Source organism: Rhineura floridana, chromosome 9, assembly GCF_030035675.1.
Source record: "Rhineura floridana isolate rRhiFlo1 chromosome 9, rRhiFlo1.hap2, whole genome shotgun sequence".
Taxonomy (NCBI): Eukaryota; Metazoa; Chordata; class Lepidosauria; order Squamata; family Rhineuridae; genus Rhineura; species Rhineura floridana.
In genome coordinates, this window is record NC_084488.1 from 60,855,367 (window position 1) to 60,873,696 (window position 18,330).

Genomic DNA, 18,330 nt, shown 5'->3' on the forward strand with positions numbered 1-18,330 from the left:
GAAAATAACATGCAAAATGCATTGTATAACAAGAAATGGCTTGCCTAAATGTGTACATAGTCAAAACTCATAACAAAAATGTGTTTATTAGAAAAAATTGCACTAAAATGCTGAAGAATTTTTGTGAGGGTTTTTTTAAAAAAAATCACAAATAGCTGCACAAATGTGGAGAACTGAATTTAAGATAGGAAAAATTAAATCCTGAGAGAACTGAAACTGACTTATCTTTCCATCCCTAGTGCATGTAGCCATATCAGGATCTAGTTGCATTCTGAATTGTTACAGGTGCAGAAGAGCTTTATATGTACCTTATTCTGAAAGCTTAGGGTTGTATTCAGTGAAGTCATCCCATCTGCACAAGGACTTCTGCCTGTGTAATGGGATTCCTCTCCCTCTCATTCCTGCGTGCCCCAGAGCCTGCTCCCAAATGTGTTCCAGGTTTTCTCCCAACTCCCCCACCCCCAAGCAGACTGTGGGGAGAGGAGAAAGAGAGAAAGTCCTGCTGCACAGGTGGAAGCCCTTGCACTAATGGGACAACTGTGTTAGATATAATTCATAGATCTTAGCTATGATAGTCACAAATTATTTTATAAAATGCTGAGGAAATGAGACAATTTGGACCATTTATCATGTAAAATATTGGTAGTTTTTTTTAGCTACATATAGAACCCCCAAACAGGATGGTCAGAGAAATGTATGTTTATATGTGGAGAATGTGGCGTTCCACAACAGAGCTTTAGGGAGGTTAGCATACTGGGCACACCATAACATGGGGTGGGAAGCCTCATGGTGGGACTCTAAGGAAGACTGTGACAAAGTGGGTGTCAGGAGGTAATACAAGGTGAAGGCCAGCAAATATAGCAACCTGCTTTTATCTTAGTCCCTGTGCAAATCCACATGAGACCTTCACAAGCATCGTTGCCGAGTATTTCAGGGTGTCTGGCTCAGACACACGCAACTCCCCAGTCAATTCAGACATTAATGATGCCCAAAATATTTTCACATGGGAGAAAGTGCTCGGGAGTGCTATAACATTTAAAATTGTTTGCCAGGTGAATTGCCCTTGTCCTGTGGGGGGTCATCATGCCAAGCCCCTCAGCTGCCATCAGGAATATGGGAAGCTGGCCTGGAGAGTATACTTGAGGGCAATCCACACAGCTTCCATTTAAAAAGCATCCTGGTTCACCTCCTTATGGCTGATGCATCAGATGGAATGCACCAATGCGTAAGACTTACTGCACGTTAGACTTTAAATTTGCTGCACACGAGTGCATAAGATTTGGGGCATAAGATGGGGTACCAATAGCAGTCACACAACATCATAAAAGGGATGTTAAGGCTACAATCTTAAACTGAGGCTGGCTCCAGTTTAGAGGGAGGGCTGGCCATGTGCTCTGGAATGGGACCCCCAACCCATGCCAGTGAGCCTCAATCACTCATTCGCCACTCTGACAGCTGCAGGCTTAACTAGCCTGGCAGCCATGGCTGGTTCTGAGAGGTAACACTATGTCAGGGTTTCCAGGGCATTGAGGGAAAAATTAAGATACTCTGCAACTTCCTAGCTACTCCCATCATAAGCCTGGAGTCAAGGAGCTGGACAGGTTGGTGAGCTACATGGCACCCTAAGGATAAGTACTGTCATGGACACTATAAGACTACAGTTCTATGTACTGAATAGCGAGGCTTTCTTCTAAACATATACAGATTTGGGCCCCAAGGCAGGATTTTTAAGCCACTGTGCAGTGACAATAGTCTCATCAATGTAAAAGTCTGCTTTACACTATGACATCCTTGTTCCATCTAGCCCAGTATTGTTGACTCTGATTGGCAGCAGCTTTCCAAGGTCTCAGGCCAAGATTTGTCCCAGCCCTGCTTCCCAAGATACTTGATCTGGAGAAACACCAAGTACCAAATCTGGGAGGGACCACCTCAATGAAAAGCATGTGCCCTTCTCCTGGTTAGGAGGTCTGCATTTTTAAGGAGCAAGCAAGCGTTTTCCTCCAGGAAGAGTACGTGCAGAGTTGGAACCTATGTATAATTATATGTGTAATGTGCATCCTGCGCCCATGAGTTTTGTTGCCTAAGAAATATTTTAATATTCATACACACCCCAAGAATAGATGGAATCTCATAGATATCTGGAATTAAGAAGTATATTCTACACCATAAGTATGCTGAAGTTATTCCAGTTACCAAGGTAAGCTGCAAGTAATTAATTGGTAGTAAATACAACAGTTATATCTTTGCATAGGGATCACCAACCAGGCACCCATAAAGGCTTTCTTTGGTGCCCATGGGCAGGGCCAGATTAAACTGAGGAGGGCCCCTAGGCTGATTTGTGTTTGGGCCCCCCTATCCCCACGCTTCACCTACCTTTCTGTTGGTTTTTGCGGCACGCGCAGGTTTGCCATCAATCAAGATGGCGGCCGAGGTTTCCCTAAGGAGCTGAAGCCTCTGCTGCCATTTTTGTTGATGGCAGCAATGCGCGCATGTAGCATGCATGTGTGCCATCAGCCAAGATGGCAGCAGAGGCTTCAGCCCCTTAAGAAAACCTCAGCCTCCATCTTTATTGATGGCAAATCTGCGCGCTGCAAAAAGCAATGGAAAGGTAGGTAAAGTGGGGGGATAGCAGGGGCATGGCGGTCCGCGGATGCTGCCGCAGATTGCAAAAGGACAGCGGAGGGCCCCCTGTACTTCCAGGGGCCCTCGGGCCAGTGCCCCACAGGCCCCCAAGAGCTCTGGGCCCCTAGGCTTCAGCCTACTAAGCCTAATGGATAATCCAGCCCTGCCCATGGGTGACCCTCAATCTTATATGCAGAGCAGTTGCTGGAGCTGGAAAAGCCCACTGCCTTGCATTCTGGTTGGTTTTGAAAAGGTTTTTTGTCCGGGACAGGAGAATGGCAAGGATGTATTCCCTGCTGGTCTAGTGACCCATCCTTTTTTGCTTCACTGCATGAAGAAGCTGTGTGTGTGTGTGTGAGTGAGTGAGAGACTTGAGCAGAGAAAAAGGGAAAGATGTATGTGTAGTGTGTGTGTCTGTGACAGAAAGGGGGAGGAGGCACGTATGAATGTGTGGTCTGTGAGAGAGGGAGACGTGTATGCAGTGCTTTTTTTGAGTGTGTGTAAAAAAAGAGATGCCGGTACTCATGCCTGTAAAGTGCTATGAGTGCCAGATCAGCACAAAATGGTTTCCAGTGGCAGCCAAATAAAGAGTTATATCACACACAAAAAAGGCCTGCGATGTATGCATGGTGTCTGAGAGGAAGTGAGTGGAGGTATGTAGTTTGTGTGGTGTGTGAGAAAGGGAGAGATGCACTTGGGCAAAGAGATTTATATGTGGCTGTATATAAGTGAAGTGTGAGCGTGTGAATGCATGACAGAGAGATGCAGCTATGTCTCTGTGGCCTGTATATGTGTGTGTGTGTGTGTGTGGTGAGTGCCTGCATGTGCTGTGTCCATAAAATAAAAATAAAGCCATAAGCTGTAAGAGGTATCCAGCTAACCCATGTTCTGAGGCTATATATGTCTGTGGACAAACAATAGGGACACACAATTGCCTTCATGCCCTGATGCCCTCTTCACCCTGGCATTTGAGAGCTGAGATGTGTTTTTAAAGCTATATTATTTGATTTAAATTATATTGGTTTCTTACTTAAATGCTTTTATCTGATTTTAAATTGTATAACTATACTGTTGCAACCTGCCCTATATATCTTATAATAAATAAATGAAGTTAATGGAGCAGAAAGTGGTAATATAGAAAAAGTATGAGCTAGGCAAAAGATCTCTGCAGTGCCTATTTGCCATAAATGTATCACAAGTGACATTTGCAAACTATTAAATCCTATATAACATTAATCCAGTATAACATTTCTGCTTTTAATCACAATGCATTTAACCACAGAAACATGGGAGAGAGTGTTTGTTTGTTGTGTACTGTTTTAATGCAAAGTTAGGTTCAAATATCATGAAACAGACTGTGAGCACAAAAACTTTTAATTGTTTCTTTAAAAAATAATCACTACTGTTCAGAGACTGGTCTAATCTTCATGCTAATTTTCTTCAGTGAATCCCAGGATCCTTTCCAGTTCATCCACACAATTCCATCATCTGTTCCATGTTTTGCCATATTTGGGGTATAATGTCCACCCCAGTAGTATCTGCCATTTGGATTGGCTGAATGACATCGATTGTACCACCAACCGCCACCATCTTCCCTAGAACACTGTTTTTTTGGATCTGGATTTGCCCTGTGGGGGAAAATATACAAAACTCGTGATGTTGATCAAGGTATATACATATACCAATGAAACAGGAAATACATAATCTGTGAATAGCATCTTGTCTTCTAACATATATCCAGAAATAGCTATATCTTACTTGGACAAGGCCACTCCTATTAATCAACCAGAAGATCATCCTACAGTTCTCCAAACAGAGCCCATAGCTTATAACTACTCTCTGTTCCAGACCAACAGCATGATCCTATACATGTCTAATCAGAAATAAATCTCCCTGATTTAAAACAGGTCCCAAAAGCTTTACAGATGTAGTTGTGCATCCATTAGCTATCAGTAATTATTTATTTCAATAGTCATTAATTATGGATGCCTAACTGATTGCAGTAGTGCAATACGAAGAGTTGTACAGCAAGCAATCCATCTCTAGTTATACGCAAACATGTCCCAAATGTGTGCATCAGAGTACAGTCGGAAACCCAATGCAAATGCATATACATACCATCCATCATTGTCTCTGTCAAAAGTGCTGAAGTACATGCCATTGTGAATTGTCATTGTTCTGTTCTCGCCTTGTAGCTGTGAAGCTCCTTCCAGAAGGGCATTTCCAGCTGTGCCCCGATAGTTACTAACTGAGAGCTGATACTTGTTTGCATCACCCTGAATGCTGAATCCCCCATAATGCGCTTTAACCTTAGCACCGTTCCAATCTTCCATTTCGATTAAAAGTTCAGTGGGCCCCAGTTTGGTAAGCTGGTTGATTTTGTCATTTCCAAGCCAATATTCACCTGTGATACAATGAAACTAAATTGGCTAAAACTATTTTCAGAAGAGCTTTTAAGAAATCTCTGATTTGTGCTGAATCTACAATAACTGGGCCCAACAAACTAATGCTGAGAGTTATGAGAAAATGGTTTTTTTAAATAAAAAAAATCAATTTCCAGCCCTCTGAAACCACTCAGGACCTAAACTAGACTGGTATGGCAGCCTGATGTAGAATGGTGGAGACAAACTGACTGACCTCTGTTACTGAGGCCCAAGCAACCTGAGACTGACTCCCAGATGCATGTCCAAGCAGGGTACAGGATATGTCAGGAGAAAGCCTAGTAATGTAATGAGTTAAAACCATGTATCAATTTTTTTACAACTGAAACAGATAAACTTGCTTCTCCTTGCTCTTCCAATAACCCCAATGTAATGCATGAAAAAAACCTGTACCACCAGTCAGACTTTAATGAATGTCTATGGGAGGAAAGTTCCACTGCTGTTAGTTAGCTACAAAAAAAGCTTCTGACACTTCTTTGCTGAACAAGCTTTTATGCATTGATACAAAACTCAAGGGAGCAAGGGCAGATATTAAGGCTAAACCCAGCATATTTATTCATGCGCCTTCAAAACAGTAGAGCACAAGTACAGACAATGGTGCAGAGATATAACAACAGTTCCAGTGATACAACTCCCAGATGTAATATGACTTCTCATATTCTACATCAGTCTCATATTCTACATAGCTGATAATAGTTTATTAATAAAAGCTGCTAGGAGTTAGATACCTACCTGGGGTGTCACAATAGTTCTTTCCGCCACTGAATGCAATATTTCCAAAACCTTTTTTATATGAATCCCATGTTCTTCCAAAGCCAACACTGCCATCTTGGCGGTTTTGAATAAGAAGCCAGCCTGTCAAAGGTAGAAGGAGACATCAAAATGTAACTATCACCTCTCATTAACCAATATTACTTCATGCTAAAATAATGAAATATCCTAGCATAGGTCATTTCTACAGCTAACACCAGTATGTGCTCAATGATTTGTGTCTTATTATGTTTGAAAGTATATGGAAGACTTTAATAAAATAAATAGCTATGGCTCTATCTCAAGCAGAGGTGGGATCCTCCAGCTTGTAGACCTAATTAGGCTCGCCAGGCCTCTCTATTTGGCCCACCAGACTACTTTGGCCAAGCTATCATATATAATGTCAGATGTTGGACAGGTAAAGATGTGGGCTGAAAAGGGGTGATCAGCTGATTAGTGAAGCCTGCAAACCCCTTTGCAAGGTGATTAAGAAGCCCCAACTATCAGGTGATTGTTGGTGCTTCAAGTGAGCCCTACAAGTGGAAACCTCAACATCAAAGGGGGCTGGAAGAATCACGTTGGATTCAAAGCACTTCCTCCAGCACTTTGAATACAAACTGCTTTCGCTGGAGAGAAAAAAAAGGCTCCATTTTTAAATACAGTATTTTTCTCTTTCCGCAGAAAGCTGTTTGAAATCAAAGCACTGAGGGAAGCTGATATATGATTGAATCCCACGTAAACCTAGCAGCAGTCTGGAAGTTCCCATGTTTTTTTGTTGATACAAATATATCCGGTGCAAATTTGTTTGCCACTTCTTTAATGCCCTTTACTTAACAGAGTATCAACTCCAGATTTTTTTTGGGGGGGGGGGGAGGGATGGCTTGGGAAATATTCCTTCAGTGAATCTGTAATGTAATGTAATGTTTTATTTCTAGGCCACCTTTCGGCCAAATAGGCCCCCAAGGCAGCTTACACACAAATAAAAATACAAATACAAAATACAAATAAAAACAATACAATTTACAAAAAAAAAAATCATACTAACAAAGTCCTAACATCTCTAAAAAAAAAAAAAAAAAACCAGGAGCAGCAAACCAAAAGCATTCATCTTCCTGGTAAAGGGCAGTCCCCAAAAAATGTCACTAAGAGCAGGGGTGGGGGGCAAGGCAGGTGGAAAAGCATGCCCCTTATGGCCCCAGCACAGTCTCATCCCTGCAGCAGCACGTCTCAGCCTGCAGCTCCTCCTGATAAGGCCCAAGCAGAGGGGTGGGGCAGAGCAGGTGGAAATGCTTGCCCCTTGATGGTCCCAGCACAGTCTCTGCTTCCTGAATAGGCCCTCCTGCTTGCCATTGGAACTCTTATCCATTCACCTGCTGTCTGCCTCTGGAACATTGCCTGGAGGGCAAGTGGAGGTTTCTGTTCTTTCTCCTTATCCAGAGGCAGGTAAGCAGGCAACAACAGCATCGATGTGGAAGGCCAAGGGGCTCGCAGTGAGCTACGGTTGGATTTGGCCTCTGCATGTGTTCAGCAATGCCATCTGATAACACTGGCCATGACTTAACACTTACCTCCATTTTCTGTGTTCATGTCGCAATAAACTCTGTATGGTTTGGAAGAAGTAACAGGTTGAATGAGATACAACTCAGATGATTCACCTCCTTTCCGAATTATGTCTTCACATTCTGCAATCAGAAATCCATTTTTAATACCTTGGTATTATCAGAACCAATTACACATAAATGTATAGAAGTGTTTACTGCACCCCACTTAAATCTAAAGGATGAATTAAAACAAGAGGATATCAAGAAGGAAAGTATACTGTATCTGTACTACCCCATTAACATCCCTCAAATGGGATTTTCAAAGTGTGTTTATGTTTGGGGCTCATGCCTTGTGAAGTCAGCAGTGCTTTTGGGAATCATACTAATCCAGAAATTCTTTCCCTCATCCTGATCAATTTTGTTAAAATACAACTTTCCCTGAGCTCAGCTGAACGGGAGAAGAACTTTTCATTAGGTTAACCTGGGATGACAGAGTACTAATTCCCATATATGCCATTAGCCATTTGGAAAAAGAGAGGAGAGTACAAAAGAACAGACAAGACTGCTGTAGACAAGGGATGGGAAACCTGTGGTTCTCCAGATGTTGCTGGACTACAACTTCCATCATCCCTTACCTGATGGGCCTCATGGGTGTTAAGAGTCCAACAACATCTGGAGGACCACTGGTGTCCTATCACTGCCTTAGATCATTCAATTAGTTGATAGGGAGATGAGAGAGAATGAGACTGCAGGGGTGCCCAGACCATCAGCAGCTACAATGGACTCAGAAATTGTAACTATGGCCTGAGGGTGGAATAAGCCAGCTCTACATTTGGTGGTCACAAGAGATGCAAAGGAAGGAAGATATTACCTTTGCCTGACACCACTGGAATATTGCATGAAACTGTACAAGGAGTGCGACATTCTATCAATTGGGATGTGATAGCGTTTTCTAGTTTTTGTATTTTTTTGTGCAAAGTATCCACAATTGAACGAAGTAATCGTAGGTTTGATGGGATATTGTTGTCTAAGTTCTGTTTGATGAAATCATACTGCTCCTCAATTTCCTTGTTGTATTGAGAAATTACATTCTCGTTATCTGAAAAAAAAACAACTTCATGTAAATAGTAATAGGTTTTAAAAAATCTAATAGGATGGTAGTCTCACACTTACTTCCACTGACCTCCACTTCCCTACTGTCTCTTGTGTTTTCTTCTAAACTGTAAGCCCCTCAGGGCAGAGAGTATCATTACATTCTTTGTAAAACACCATATAAGTAAATAACACCTTATAAATAATTAATACTAACCTTGTTTAACAACCATGGTGAATATTTGACTTCTGCTTTATCTCCTGGACAAGCATCACAGATGCTTGAGGGAAATATCTACTTATCTGGTCCAGTATTCAAGCCAGGAATTATTACTTTAATTATGGAGACTGAGGGCTAACTGATATGACCAAACTGGCAAACAATAAATGTACCGAGTTTTCACATGTGATTCTTACCTTCCAATCCTATACAACCAATGGGGCTTACTCCGAGGCAGTGGAGACTGGTGGCTCCGATGTCAACAGGGCAGTGAATCTGCTCCAAGTTTCAGATTTCAGCACCTTAGACAGCTCCTTGATAGTTCAGACTAAAATCTGGAGCTCCCGGGTAAGTATATATAGGATTACAGGGGCTGCAATCTTATAGAAGCCAACTGGAAGTAAGTCTCATTGAACTCAGACATAAAGAGGATTGCACAGATAAAGTGTTGTGGTTTTTTTACAATTCCCACATACTGTAACTAAAAAAAAAAGGTTACAGTACCCAAAAAGGATTTCCCTAATATTTATTTTGGAATGCCTCAGATCTATCTTAACATTAAAATGTCTCTTTTCTTCTTTCTATAGTTAATCATGGCCACCTTAAAAGTGTTATTAGTGTAATGTTGAGGAAATACTTATGGATTGTGTGGAACTACAGCTGTTTTAACTTTTAAGCGCCTGCTGAAAACCTTTCTGCTTCACCAGACTTATGCAGGCAATTAAGAACATGGTTTTTTCACAATTGACCTTTGTTTTTATTGTATTTTAAAGGTATGCTTGTTATTGTTGTTTTAAACATATGGTAAACAGTTGAGCACCAGCCTGCCCCAGGACCCTCCGCTCCCCTTCCGCGATCCTCAGCAGGAGACGCGGATCGCAGGACAGGAGCTTCTGAGCCACCTGCCATCCCCCCGCTTCACCTACGTTTCTCTGCTGTTTTTTGCAGCTGCATGCACTGCACGCTCAGGGTTGCCATCAATCAAGATGGTGGCTGAGATTTCCATAAGGGGCTGAAGCCTCTGCCGCCATCTTGGTTGATGGCACGCAGTGCGCACATTGTTACCATCAACCAAGATGGCGGCAGAGGCTTCAGTCCCTTACGGAAACCTTGGCCGCCATCTTGATTGATGGCAACCCTGTGCGCACTGCAAAAAACAGCAGAGAGAAAGGTAGGTGGAGTGGGGGGATGGCAGGAGGCTTGGAAGCTCCTCCTGACCTGCGATCCATGGCTCCTGCTGCGGATCGCAGAAGGGGAGCGGAGGGCCCCTCAGGGGTCCCTGTAGCTTCAGGGGCCCTCGGGCCAGTGTCCCACCTGGCCGCCCTTTAGAACCAGCCCTGGGTAAACCACTCTGCTTTTTTAATGAAATAGCAGTATACAAATATTTTTATAAATAAATAAACCATGCAAGGGATCAGTTATACAGAAGTGGTCACAGGATTTATTCAATACTCACTGAAGAAAACACAATTTAACCCACAGTTATTTAGGGGGGGGAAATTATCTGAATACCTCGCAGTATAAAATTTAAAAATATAACAATATAATAAAACACAGTAGAATAAAACACAGCACTGAAGCACAAATTAAAGTAAAAAGAACAGACCAAAGAAAATGAAGAGCAGTGAATAAAAAACTGTCAGAGAGCTAAAAATGTTAAAAGCTACAAAATGATTTAAAAGGCTTAGGAAAACAAAACGATCTTTGCCTGGTGCTGAAAATACATTAAAGGACACACAAGAGGGCCCTCTCTGGGTAAAGACTTTTGCCACACAATGGCAAAGTGGACAGAATAGGACTGCATAGTACACACCATACCATTAAAACACATTCAAAGCACATTTCCATCGAAAGAATCTTGGGAACTGTAGTTTATTAAGGGTGCTGGGAACTGGAGCTCTGTGAGGGGTAAATTGCAGTTCCCCAGAAGGGAAGTGTAGATGTGCTTTAAAGGTAAGGTGTGAATGTAGCCTGTCAGTTGCAAACTGATACAGCTAGTATAGGCTGAGTTGTATTCAGAAGCAGTCACATGATTCTAGATGGGTCAATTCAACTCATATAAAAGGTGCTGTATACGCCTGTAAACTGGGGAAAGTGTGATACTCCATGCATACATAAGCATTCTGCTGCCCCACAACATATTTGTGCAGGGAATGTGTTCATGTGAATCGGCTCGCTCACTGAATTCATTATCTTTTACCCTTTTCAAGAAGCCTTTTAAAATACCAAAGCAAGACAGTTTTGTCGACATACTAATTTACAGCACGTTACAAACGACAATAGTTGGGTTTACCCCTTATTTGTTTCTGTCTCTTTGCTAACCGCTCATCCAGCAGATTGGCGTAACTATAGATTGTAGAAGAGGATTGCTCTAGCTTCTGCACTTTGTCTGTGAGACCCTGGACAGTTGGCTTCACTGTCCTTTCCTGTTTTAACAGTGCAGTTCGCAGTTCACATCCAGTTGGGCATAAGACTCCCTTAAACAAACAAACAAATGGTTATCAACGTAGTAGGCTAGGACTAAACTAGACGTGACATTAAATGCATTTTTGTATTTAATGTGCATATGTATGTTTTTAAAATGCATGTAGCAGCACGGGGAAGGCTGATAATCAGCATCACAGCAGGCAAGAAGGGGGAATTTAATATTTTTGTCCACTCCTGTAGTCCTGGTGAAAATCAGTCTTCTATCTGAAGCTAATATTTGTGACGGGAGTAAATAGTGCACTGGCATAAATGAAAGCTTCTCTCATGATACAAATATCAACTTTGGTGAGGGAAGAGGATTTTGCATGAGACCACAGCAGGAGGAAGCATTAAACTTTCCTCTCCGCCCTTTAAATCCCAAGGATTCCAATGAGTCCAATAATTTCAATTACACACATCCACAGCAGCATGGGAGCCATTTTCCCATGGCTCAATCCCATACTGTTGGATGTGTGGGTGGGTGTGAGAGAGAGAGAAAATTAAGCTATGAATGGGTATAAATAATAAAAAAATAATTGGCCTTGTATATTTGATTGCTTAATTCACACATGATCATGAGTGATATGAAATCATGTCACAGGAAGGTTACTTGTGGCATACATGCACTTCTGGCATATATGAATTGGGCATAGGAAGCAGCAGCAAACAAATCAATTAATTGGCTAGCCATATATTTGTAGCTGGTTTAGCCATAACAACAGATGAATGGAAAACCCTGATCCGCCCCAATCTGTGGGCCCCAGAGTGGGCCAATCCACCCTGTCCTGATCAGGGGACCATCTGACCCACCCTGGGTCTGTCCCCAAAGCAATTTGGGAGGTGAGGGTAAAGGTTTTTAAAACCTATTATAACGTAAAATTGGGTTTAATAATATGGTGGGGAGGAAGGCAGGGGTAGGAGGAGATGCCTACCTTCTCCGCCCCTTTCATTTCCTCCTCTCCCCCCCCCGCCCGACTGAGAGCAGGAGTCGACCAGGACTGTGCAGGATGGAATCCTCCCGCTTACCAGGGGGAGGAAAATATGCCTGTGCTGCAGTGTGTAAACGAGATGAGTTCTTCAACCATTATAAAATATGTTATAATAGCATTTCTTTAAAAGCAATAGTCATGTAAACACTTAAGGGCTACAGAAGTGTTTAACTGTAGTCCAGGCCAAGTAGCTCCGAAGCAAGCTCCACAGGATTAATGAATTTTGTAATATATATTCTGAAATATCAGTGAAGGATTAAAGCCCACAACAAACAAACAAGACATGGATTGATAAGCCATGGTATTCAATGCTGGTCCTACTCAGAATAGACCCATTGAAGTTAATAGACATGACTAACTTAGGTTCATTCATTTCAATGGATCTACTCTGAGTAGGACTTAGTTGACTGCAAGCCAAGCTCACAATCTTTTCCATTGAAGTAAGTGTGCAATGAGGAAACTTATAAATCAGGACTAAGCCTACTGCTTACTCTTAAGAATTCTTGTCTCACTGCAATATCAATGCAAATACACCTACCAGATCATCCGACAGATGTTTGCAGCCTCCGCTGTCGGGGTAAACAATTGGTTCTTTCTTTCTGCCAGCAACAGGAGGCTTTGTCGGACGAGCCCGATATCTAATGCCACCACTGGGAGGAAGAGGAGCTGGTCTGAGAGTTGGAAATGGCTCCCGTTTTTTGTTTATTGGCCTGTGACCTCGTGCGCCCATTCCATCGCCCTCACCTTCATCCTGTACACCACCAGGGGAAAACAAAATAATCCTGTTCCTGTTATAATCTGTAAACAATGTTAAATTATAAAAAACATATTGTGACTTTACTAAAATATTTGTTTCCCCAAATTCTGATTTGTTTTCCAGCTGCTCTTGCCTCATGCCTTTGTAGTTTGGTGAGCGGCTGGGGTGGGGTGGTTTTTGAATATTTTAAAATGTTCTTAATGTTTTTAATTATTTTCATTTATTTAATTTTTGTACCTGTATTGTTTGCCAGCCTGGGCTCCTTTGGGAGGAAGGCTGGGATAGAAATTTAACAAACAAACAAAATACATAAATAAAGGAGTGGGGTTCACATGTAACACCAATCCATACTTAAAACAAACCAAGATTTGTAAGCCAACTATAAACCATAGCTTCAGACTGTAGTTTTTTGGCAGTAAACAAACCACAATTCAGCTGCCGGGCAGGGTTTGCACATAATGCTAAGTCATGGTTTAATAAACCATAGTTTAGCATTATGCACAAACCAGGCCTGCTCTAGTATGTTGTGGAGGGAGAAACTACTGTGTTTAGCAAGGATCCTGAAAGTAAAACTATATGCAGGAATCCATAGTTGGAGGCAAGTGAATTCTTAAATACATTTGGCAATATTAGACATGCATTTGAAACCCCTTGGAGAGTGGGGATGGGATTTGGAGAAGAGCAGACAGGAAATGCCTGCTTCTTCCTTCTTTGCTCGCAATTGCACCCCACCCAGAACAGCTTTTCTTGAATAAAACCCTGTATGCAAATTTGTAGTTTGGTTCTTACATCAATGACACTTGAGCCTACAAATGCCTAAGGACTCATAAGAAATAGGGTACAAAAGCTAATAACAGCACCACTAGATATTCCTAACTTCCAGATGAAATAAACAAAACAAATCCACACACACATGGAAAAAAATGAATCCCAAAACAATAGGATGCAAAAACAATTGAAAGCTCTAACATCAGAATGTATTCATAAATGTAAAAGTGATCCTACAGACAAAGTTCAAGAGCCAGTGAAGTGTCATATTAGAGAACAGAATTTTGATCTGAGTGGCCTGTATAGCAGCTTATGTGGCAAGCAGTCAATTGTATGTATGAGGGGTTTAAACAGAAGTTGAGTACTCAGTACGCAAAGAAAAAACTCTCATAAGCATGCAGATCTGCTCACAGCATAATTTATTCTACTATTATTCCACTTTAAGCAATCATGGCTTCCCCCAAAGAATCCCGAAAAGTGTAGTTGTTAAGGGTGCTGAGATTTGTTAGGAGACCCCCATTCTCTTCACAGAGCTGCAGTTTCCAGAGAAGAGGGACTGACTGTTAAACCACTCTAACAACAGTAGCTCTATCCTTCCCTTAATCACAAGAGCTACTTCTGTAATGAGGACACTGGAATTGGAGCCATCAACTTGACGCAGGCTTCAATTAGCCTGTTAAAAAGGAAATGATGATGATGATAATCTATCTCACAGTATTATATAGAATGAAAGATGGGAGGAAATGTAAGGTTTTTGTACACTAAAATAGCTGTACATATAACACGACTGAGATGAAGAATATGAAGATAATTAGATTTTAATGAGAACAAGTCCTAGATTAAATAAATCTTCATTCATAAGGGTTAACTGGTTAACCTATTATTTGATCAATTAAACACACATTCTTTTTTATATATGAATGATTAATCTGGCAGAAAATTTTTAAGTTTTTTCTCAATTTGTAACTTTTTTTCTTCAAATTTTTAAAACTTTTTTTAAATCTTCTCACAAATTGATTGAGAGTTTATTTTTAATCAATCGGAAGTTTTTTGTTCCACTGAGTCATTGATTAAAGACTCAGTCCTAGCTTTCATAGCTACTGGGATTTTCCTTCGTCTCCGTAAGAACTGGAGGTGCTCAATGCCTCCATGAATGTGCATTATCAGGACAGATTGATCTCTCACCCAAACTTCACAAATTTAGAAATGAAAAATACTTCTCATAGACTATTTAATTATGTTTAAAAGATTAACTTTAAATTATGCTTGAAAATTGAATAGATGAATACAAGAATAATATAAATAATATTTATATACCTCAGGTTCTTATGCCTGAGTAATCTCATTAGGATCAGCTGACTTCCCCCACCCCGGCTTTATAAAAAGGAACTAGTGATAAATGTTACTTTGGAATGGCAATATTAAAACAAATTGTAAAACTGGAAGAAACCATTTCGGTAAGTGAATTCTTTCACACACAGTTATTTGATAGCAAATTATAAGCAAATATTTATATTTCTGGAATGGAATCCATCATAGCAATGCTGGAATGGTTTACTATTCTCTAGTTTAATTAAGAAAACTCAGTCTTACCAGTGGTGCATCTGTGGATTCCTACATGAAGGAAAAGGGAAGAGAGAAGGAACAAGAATCAGAAATAAATACACATAAAGAAAAAGTTAAACATTTTTCTCTTACTTGTTTAGGTTGCAAATTATTATTTTCTTAATACAAATAAAAATGTATTAAGTTTTGGCTCCATTTTCTGAAATCTAAATAAAAATGTGAGCAGATACAACATAAAAATACTGCTATTCTAACCTCATCATCATAGTCATCAGCCACCTGGGATCTTACTATGACAACAGAAAGGAGAAAGAGCAACAGTAGTCTCATGATATTGGCTGGCTTGTACATCTTAGCAGCTTTTCTCTGATGTAAGTCAGAGAAAGCAAGTCAGTGAACATATATAAATGAACCAATATGAAGTATCTTTGCTGGTTAATGATAGATGTAGCTGTCATCCCACTGTTAATATTTAACATAAATGTTCACTTTGTGCCTGGACAAAGTTGCCAGTTGAGCAACATCTTTTGCTATGCAGTATCTTAAACACAGGACAAACTGAAGTCATTTAAATAATAGTCCTGTTCATTTACGGAAATTAAAAATCTTGTAATCATCAGCATTCAGGTAAACAAAGCAGACTAGCAAAATGCCTGAAAGCCTAATGAGGGCCTTTCCTTGATAGTCTTGTTTGTTGTCTCTGAGCTTTTCAAGTCTCAGCAGCACTAACCCACAGCTATGGATGACTTCATTATACAGCTTCCCTTATGTGCTGAAGATGCACCCTTTCACCCTGACCTTTGACACTTGAGAGATTTTTAGGACCCTCACTACTTGTGAATATAGTCGGTTGTAAACTATTTTTAATATTGTACTTTATATTGTTGTGACCTGTCCTGGGCCCTTCTGGTGAAGGGTGGGCAATAAATGTAGTAGTAGTAGTAGTAGTACATTGGTTCAAATCTAAATGCTTTAAGACCCATTGAAATCATTAGGGCAAGTAAGTTGTTACTAATTTATGCCCCATTTTCAATGGAGCTTTAGTGTGGCTTTCTTTGAATTTGGTCCATGTCCTACATGGAGTTTCTAGTCTATTACTATAATTTTTGTTTTGGATGTTTTCATACAGTGTAAGTGGCTAGCTGGTATTCAAATAGTATCACATGCTGCTCATCCTGAGCCTCATCATCACCCCCAATTTTAAAAGTGCAGTTTATCCCTCAACCTCTAGCCTCATTGTGTAACAGATCTGCAGCTTTGAACACTTGCACAAGGAGAAAAGCTTATGAAAATCTTCCATGTGGCACATGATGGTACTTCTTCAGGAAGAATATTGTTTGCTTTGACAAAGTGGAGTTTGCATTGTTCCTTGTCCCATGTATTTTAAGGATCCTAGAAATCACCTTTGGGAATTTTTGCTGTGTTTAAGGGATGGAAGCACCACCAAGACTCTAGAGTAGGGTTGCCAGGTTCAGGGCCTGAGACTGATCCTGTATCTTTAGGAGAAGAGAAAGTCAGCCAAGTGCAGGTGTTCTTGCAACACTGTAATGGGAAAAACCACAAGGTGGAGTTCTCCCTTCTCCCTGCACAACTTTTAAAGGTACAGAAGACCTCTTGGAGTTTGGCCCTGGCAACCAAGAGGTCTTCTGTATCTTTAAAAGTTGTGCAGGGTGAAGGGAGAATTCCACCTTGTGGTTTTTCCCATTACAGCAGCCTTTCCCAACCAGTGTGCCTCCAGATGTTGTTGGACCACAATTCCCATGTTTCCTGACCATTGGCAATGCTGGCTGAGGCTGATGGGAGTTGTGGTCCAACAGCATCTGGAGGCACACTGGTTGGGAAAGGCTGTATTACAGGGTTACAAGAACAAGTGCACTTGGCTGACTCTCAGGCCCTGAACCTGGCAACCCTACTCTAGAGGGCCTTCTCCATATAGTCGTAAATAAAAAAATGGAATACTAGGGAAAGTGATCCCCAATATATACACATAGTAATTTTTGTGTAATTAACTTCAATAATAGGTCAAAACTTATCAAACATATTTGCAATTACAAACAAGTTGATTGATGCTCTTACATTAACAGCACAATCATACATATCTACTCAAAGAGTCAGTCCCACTGAATGCAATGGTATTTACTGACAGAAAACTAAGTGTAGATTTGCAGCCTAAAAAGGATTTTCTGTAATTGTGTACGTCTTTCCTGTTTGGCCAACATTCTGTTTCCAGCAACGGCCAAACCTTTTCTCTTGATGTGGATCTTTTTTTTCTTTATTTCTCACCATTGGTCTTGATGGGAAGTCTGATACTGGGGCCCAACAAATATATAAAAGTTGTGGCTGTCCCAACCATGCAATGTGATTTTGTTGCCTAATGCTAGCTGCTGGTGAAAGAACTGCCAGCAGTAGTCCTGTACCAGGGATAGGAAACCTCACGCCCAGGACCCAAATGCAGCCCTTGTATCTGGCCCTTAGAACTCTCCTCACACTACACCCCTTCCCCAGGCAGCCACCCCTACTTCCCAAGCCAAACCCCTTGCACATGGAGTGTTAAATCTTGCTTGCTTGGATGGAGGATAGAGAAGGGTTTGTGACTGTGTGTACAAACTAGCCTACTTTCATTGCTCCATCCACTTTTCCCTCTGGTTCTGCCCATCACTAGTATGTGACCCTTGGATGGTTGCCCAGAAGGGAATGTGGCCCTCAGGGTGCAAAAGCTTCCCTATGCCTGTGCTATGCCCACAGAAGTATCCATGAGCATAGTGGAGACCACCACAACAGACATGCCCCTCTCCCAGCAAACTCCCTTCTTCACTGGCAGAAGCACCACTCCTTCCTAATTTCCTCTAGCCAGTTGATCTGGGGATTAGGATTGTTCTGCCCTCCATCTATTTTCTAAAAAGGCTTCAAATTCTTTAGCCAACCCTCATAGGACATTTGATAATTTTGGTTGCGTTTTTCTGCATCTTATCCACCTCTATGAGATCCAAAATTGTCAATGCTTCAATGCAATTGATTTGTTTTGCTTTTTTATTCAAGGTATGCTATGGATTTATATTAATGCATTTTAACTGATACTTTAATTTTATTGTGCAGATAGATTTAAAATAGAATCCCA

The 18,330-nt window shown here is 41.1% G+C and overlaps 1 protein-coding gene across 1 annotated transcript; it reads right to left on the reverse strand.

The window, feature by feature from the left end:
- Nucleotides 1-3,921: 3,921 nt before the first annotated feature.
- On the reverse strand, nucleotides 3,922-15,603 carry FGB (fibrinogen beta chain). Its single transcript, XM_061584512.1, has 9 exons — nucleotides 15,468-15,603; nucleotides 15,240-15,260; nucleotides 12,660-12,872; nucleotides 10,960-11,143; nucleotides 8,226-8,453; nucleotides 7,382-7,495; nucleotides 5,796-5,918; nucleotides 4,741-5,026; nucleotides 3,922-4,250 (listed from the first exon to the last, which is right to left on the reverse strand). Exons 1-9 carry the CDS (start codon nucleotides 15,561-15,563, stop codon nucleotides 4,022-4,024), a joined length of 1,494 nt encoding a protein of 497 aa, XP_061440496.1. The 5' UTR covers nucleotides 15,564-15,603; the 3' UTR covers nucleotides 3,922-4,021.
- Nucleotides 15,604-18,330: the final 2,727 nt, after the last annotated feature.